This window comes from Vigna umbellata, chromosome 8 (assembly GCF_029865625.1).
Source record: "Vigna umbellata cultivar VRB3 chromosome 8, Vumbellata_1.0, whole genome shotgun sequence".
Taxonomy (NCBI): domain Eukaryota; kingdom Viridiplantae; phylum Streptophyta; class Magnoliopsida; order Fabales; family Fabaceae; genus Vigna; species Vigna umbellata.
Genome location: NC_142172.1, coordinates 6959696 through 6965404, shown reverse-complemented (window position 1 = coordinate 6965404; position 5709 = coordinate 6959696). Strand labels below are relative to the sequence as shown.

Sequence of the window (5709 nt, the reverse complement as noted above, 5' to 3'; positions counted from 1 at the left end):
CCCAATTATTGTTTACTTTTGTTTATTCAGATATTACCATCAATAAAAGAGATTCATTCGTTCATTATCATTCGTTCATTGTCTTTTCTACCTATTGTGATCGTGTTTAATTACGTCTTCGACTTGGATACGTAACATGTGACCACTCTGAAATACTCAAAAATAGGAAAATCACTTTAAACACAACTAACAAAATTAGGGACCAAAATTGATATTAAGTCTTACAATTATGATAGTTAAAACAACAAAATTAACACTGATATAGATCATCAAAATTCTCCTTTAAGTATTAAATACAGTTGTGTATTCATGATTCAAATTTGAAATGACTAGTGACACTGAAACAACTCTATAAATCTGCAGACTGCCTAATTTATTTATAAACTTTCGGACCAAAGGTTTTTAGCCATTAATATATATTTCTTGAGAACTACAGCAATAAATTTTAACTGTAGATCACGATTGACATGCTTTGGTTCAATTTAAGGCCAATTAGTAATTAAATAGTCAAATAACCTAACAATTAAAAAAGTTATACTCCTCAAAATGCTTACATGTTCAAAACAATTTATATAGCTAAGCCAGTAGCTCAAAATGTTAATGACTTATACCACACCATCTGGACCAGCTGTATCTGTCACTTGTATCTATAAAACATTATCTTACTATAAATATATAGACATATATAGAAACTGCAGGAATATATATAAGGACCCTTTAATTTCTTGTGTTTCAAGGGATCTGATTTCTGTATAATTCATAACAGAAGGTCAGAAAGCCAGAGTTTTTCCCTAAACCAACGGCATCTTTCTCCTTCATCCTTATAGTTTTGATAGTTGAGTTTAATCTTATAGTATTGAACAGTGCCAAAATAGGGGTCACTTCAGTTAGTTTCTTTTGCAACATAAAAATAAAAACTGGTCCCAACGCTTTTCTATCAGTGTTACCAAATTAGTAGCATACCAGTAAAGAATTTGGTGCATATTAGAGGAGTTTAGGACTGAATTAGTATTAATTCTAGTGAGCAAGACTAGAACTGAGTCAGAATTAGGATGCATAGAGGCTAAATTTGAGATTCCAAAATGCCTATAAAAAATTGTATTACAGAAAAGGTTGATTTAGTTAATATGATATTCAGTAACTTGTATATAGGGATAATGGACAGAATGAGAAATACATTTATGAGGATTTGGTGCATATGATAGTGACTTGAGTATTAGATGAGATAATTCTCGCTTCTTCTGTTTAAAACAACTACACAAATCTATACCAGTAAATTTAACTACTAGATGTCAAGAGATGTATTGAACTCGATGTTAGATATGATCCACCGTAAGCAAAAATATGTGCTCGGCCAGATAATGTAATCTTGGTAGAGCTGCCCTAACAAGATTAAGAAATATACAGATAAAAATAGGCATCATAACAACATAAATGTTTAACACAATACCATCAAAACAAATTCACCAGCAGGAATGAGCCCCTCTCAACTAATGTACTTAATTCTCAAATTGTTCATTGTGAAGAAATCAAACTGCAGAAAAGTGCCTGCAAAAGTATTTTCTAAACACAACTTTTACAATCTAAGTACAGCGGTTTAACTAAAAGGGTATCAACTACAGTGCTGTAAACTTAAGCTATCTACCATCAAGAGCTATTGAAAAGTAGAAAATAAATTCACTAACTAATTATAATAAGTAAGGTGGAGTACACTATATAATCTAAAAGATGTCAGCAATAATGGCCTAGTAAGTGTCATCATTTAGCTTCCAGGAATTAAAATAATATTCTAATATCTTGAAGCCATCCATAAAATCCTTTAACCATTTAGGTTTCAAGGTATTTTTATGGTGGCAACATTTTGTTTAGAAGGGATATGTATGCTTTTTAGTTCTGCCATCGGATAACTTCCCATCAGATTTAATGTTCCACATAGCCGATACTAGAACTGTATTTCCTGTGACAATATTGGAGGATCATAACCTTCTTCCCTCATTTTTGCATCTAATTTTCTTAGCATTTCATAAATCTGATCAGATTCACCATGCAATCTGTCACCAGCAATGAAACTGTAAACTTTATTCTTTATCTCAACCATGCTTTGACCAACAGTCTTCTTCAACCTATTCTCCTTTATCAATGTCCTGACTTTTGCAGCATCAAGCCAATTATTGTCCACACAATATATATTTGATAACAGTATATAATACCCTGCATGATTAGGATCTAACACGAAAAGATTCTGAGCTGCAAACTCCCCCATCTTTATATTTTCATGTATACGACATGCACCAAGTAAGGCTCCCCATACATGAGGGCCAGCTTGCATGGGCATGCCATTAATCAAGTCCAAGGCCCTATCCAACTCTCCCATTCGACCAAGAAGATCAACCATAATCCCGTAATGCTCTGAATTGGGCATCAATTGATACTCATTCACCATGACGTGAAACATCTTTATCCCATCTTCAATCAAACCTGCATGACTACAGGCAGATAGAATTGAGACAAAGGTTACCTCGTTAGGCTGAACATCTGAAAGATTAGTCATCTCATAAAATAATTTCAAAGCCTCTTCTCCTTGCCCATGGAATCCATATGCTGAAATCATTGAGCTCCAGGTAACAACATCTTTATGAGCCAATCCTCTAAAAAACTTGTTAGCATTATCTATGCTACTGCATTTTGTATACAACTCTATGAGTGATGCTCCAATAAATTCATTATTTTCAAATCCACTTTTAGTTATAAAAGCATGAAGGCACACAGCTTGTTGAAGAATCCCTAATTCTGAACTTGCAGTAAGAATCTTCACCAGAGCAATAGCATCAGGTCGTGTTCCACTTGATAACATGCTGCAAAAAAACGTCAAGGACATGTGTGCCATTCCAACTTCAGCATACCCACTAAACAAAACAGCCCAAGAAACTACATCTTTATTGGGCATTCTGTTGAAAAGGTCAATTGCTTTTGCGGGCGAAAGACACTTCATGTACATATCAATAAGAGCTGTAGAGACAATGATATCCAACTCGAATCCATAGTTGATTGCCAATTTATGGATATGTGTACCTTCTTCCAAATTTGAACTGGAAGCACAAGCCCTCAATGCACTAATTACTGTAACCCTATTGGGTTCAATTCTTTTATCTATCATTTCATTGAAAAGATCTAATGCGCTGGTTTCAGATCCATTATCAGCATAACACGCAATCATTGAGCTCCAAGATACAATATCCTTATTTGGCATTTCCCTGAACAAATTAGCTGCACTCTTAATAGAACCAAGTTTTCCATACATATTTAGCATAGAATTGGCCAAACATAACTTGGTGTCAAAACCCATTCGTTTCACAAATCCATGTACACTTCTTCCTGTGTTAAAATCAGATAACTGGGCACAAGCAGAAGCAGCGCTAACAAGTGTTACTGGATCGGGACTTACTTGCTCCAACACAACCATTCGGGAGAAAAATGCAAGTGCAAGTTCAGGACAGCCATTCTGCTCATACCCAGTAACTATTGAAGTCCATAAAACCACATCTGGTTTTGAATACTCAGTAAACACTTTCAAAGCATCATTCATTTGTCCACATTTTGAGTACAGCTCAATCAGTGCAGACCCTACATACATGTCATTATCTATCTTCCCCTTCTTGAGAAATCCATGAATCATTTTCCCCTGCTCAAGCTTCCGCAAACCTGCACACGATTTAAGAGCAATAGACAGTGTGTAATTGTCAGGTCTTTCCTCATTTGACACTGCATTGGCACTCATTTGATAGAATAGAGATAATGTCTCCACCCATCTTCCCTCCATAAAGTAGGTCCTAAGCAAAGCATTCCATAAATAGGCAGTTCTACAAGTCGTTTCTTCAAACAGCCTATGTGCATGAAAAAGGGATGCATATCTAGCATAAAGAACATTAAGCTTTGTAACAACGAAACTATCATGGGCGAGGCCCAGTTTCAAACACTGCGAGTGCAACTGTGTAACTGATGTCTTACTGCAGCAAGTCCCCAATAGCTTGACTAAAAGATCCCTTCTTTTCATGTATAATGACTGATGACTTCTATAACCTAAAGAGCATCTCAGCTAATTCATAGCTTCTGAATTTGAAGCTCTCAATCATGTTATTTTTATGCAATCATGTCTGTTGATAAGCCATATAACTGAAACAATTAGTACATGGGCTTTAATTAAACATACTTTGGTTGAATCAAAGAAGAACACACGTAGAGAAACAGGACGAACAAAGCATTCATTACAATAGTTAACAACTTATGCCAATATGGCACCAGTTCCAACACATCATTAGTCATTAATTTCAACGAAAAAAGAAAACTAATTCATGTAAAAAGCTTAAAGGGAAAGATAACACCGTTTCGGAGGAGATTTGGAATCCTTCAGGTGTTGAAAAACAAATAAATTTGGGAACTTTGTAAAATCACAATTTTATATTTAATAAATCAGTAGTTTTTGTCTGATCCTTAATTTTGCATATATTTTTCTTTTACCTTTTAGTTTTTAATTAATTAAATTACTTTTTATAGTACTTTTAATAAATATGTTAAAATTTGAAAAAAAAAAATTAATGCTAAACTGAAATTAGGTCCAAATAAAAAAAATTAATTTATAAACTAAAAGTATAAAAAGAGAGTCTAGGATTAAGAACCAAAATTAAAATTAAAAAGTTTATCCAAATAATAATTTACCGCTGATTTTTATAATATATTATAAGTTTAATTATACATTTGCTCTTTAATATTTGGTTGGCTTAATTTTCTCCTCTTATTATCTTATTTTGTTCAATTTAGTTTTCTTTATATTTTTAAAGTTATAATTTAGTTATTGTTATTATGTTGGCAGTCATGTTATATTAATAATAGAATTTTTAATTTTTTTAATTTTTTTAATTTTTATTAATTTTTTTATTTTTATAACTATTTATGAAAAAGCATAAAGTATGATGTATACGATAGTGACACTGATTATATAAGTTAGTCTTATTGTCACATATAACAATGATTGTTTCAATTAGTATTTATATTTAAAATTTTGATTGAATTTAGTTTCATTTCTTACGGTGTCATGAAAATTATTGTTTTCAATTTAATGTTTATATTTAAAATTTTAATTCAATTTAGTTTTATTTCTTAAAAACAAAGAAATTTGGTGTTTTCCGATTTGAGTCCAATTACTCTAGTTAATTATAATTTATATATATATATATATATATATATATATATATATATATATATATATATATATAATATTTATGTTGAAATAATTTTATAAAATTTAAAGAATAAATTACTTTACTTAAATATTCAAATTATTTTATTTTTAATAAGTGTAGATAGAAGATATATTTTACATTTGTAACTTTTATATGGGTAGAAACTAAAATAATTTAAATATTTAGGTAGAATGATTTAATGTATAAATTCTAAAAATATATTTTAATATATATATATATATATATATATATATATATATAAATATAAGTTTAATTAAGTTTTATTACTATTTGTCTTGAAGAGCAAATTGCTTCATTTTTTCTTAAAAATAATTAAATTGAACAAAAAAATTTAAATATAGAGAGTAAATTAAAAATGTTGTCTCATCACCATGAGTGTCACATGATAGTTTATGTTTTTCTAAAAAGAAATAAAAAATGATATTAAAGAAATTAAAACAAGTCGAAA

General features: G+C 30.8%; 1 protein-coding gene across 1 annotated transcript; it reads right to left on the bottom strand.

Annotated features, from left to right (window-relative positions):
• Positions 1-1402: 1402 nt before the first annotated feature.
• Positions 1403-4409, bottom strand: LOC124842225 (Tetratricopeptide repeat (TPR)-like superfamily protein). Its single transcript, XM_047318667.2, has one exon. The coding sequence runs from the start codon at positions 4052-4054 to the stop codon at positions 1943-1945; it is 2112 nt and encodes a 703-aa protein (XP_047174623.2). The 5' UTR covers positions 4055-4409; the 3' UTR covers positions 1403-1942.
• Between the last annotated feature and the right edge of the window lie 1300 nt (positions 4410-5709).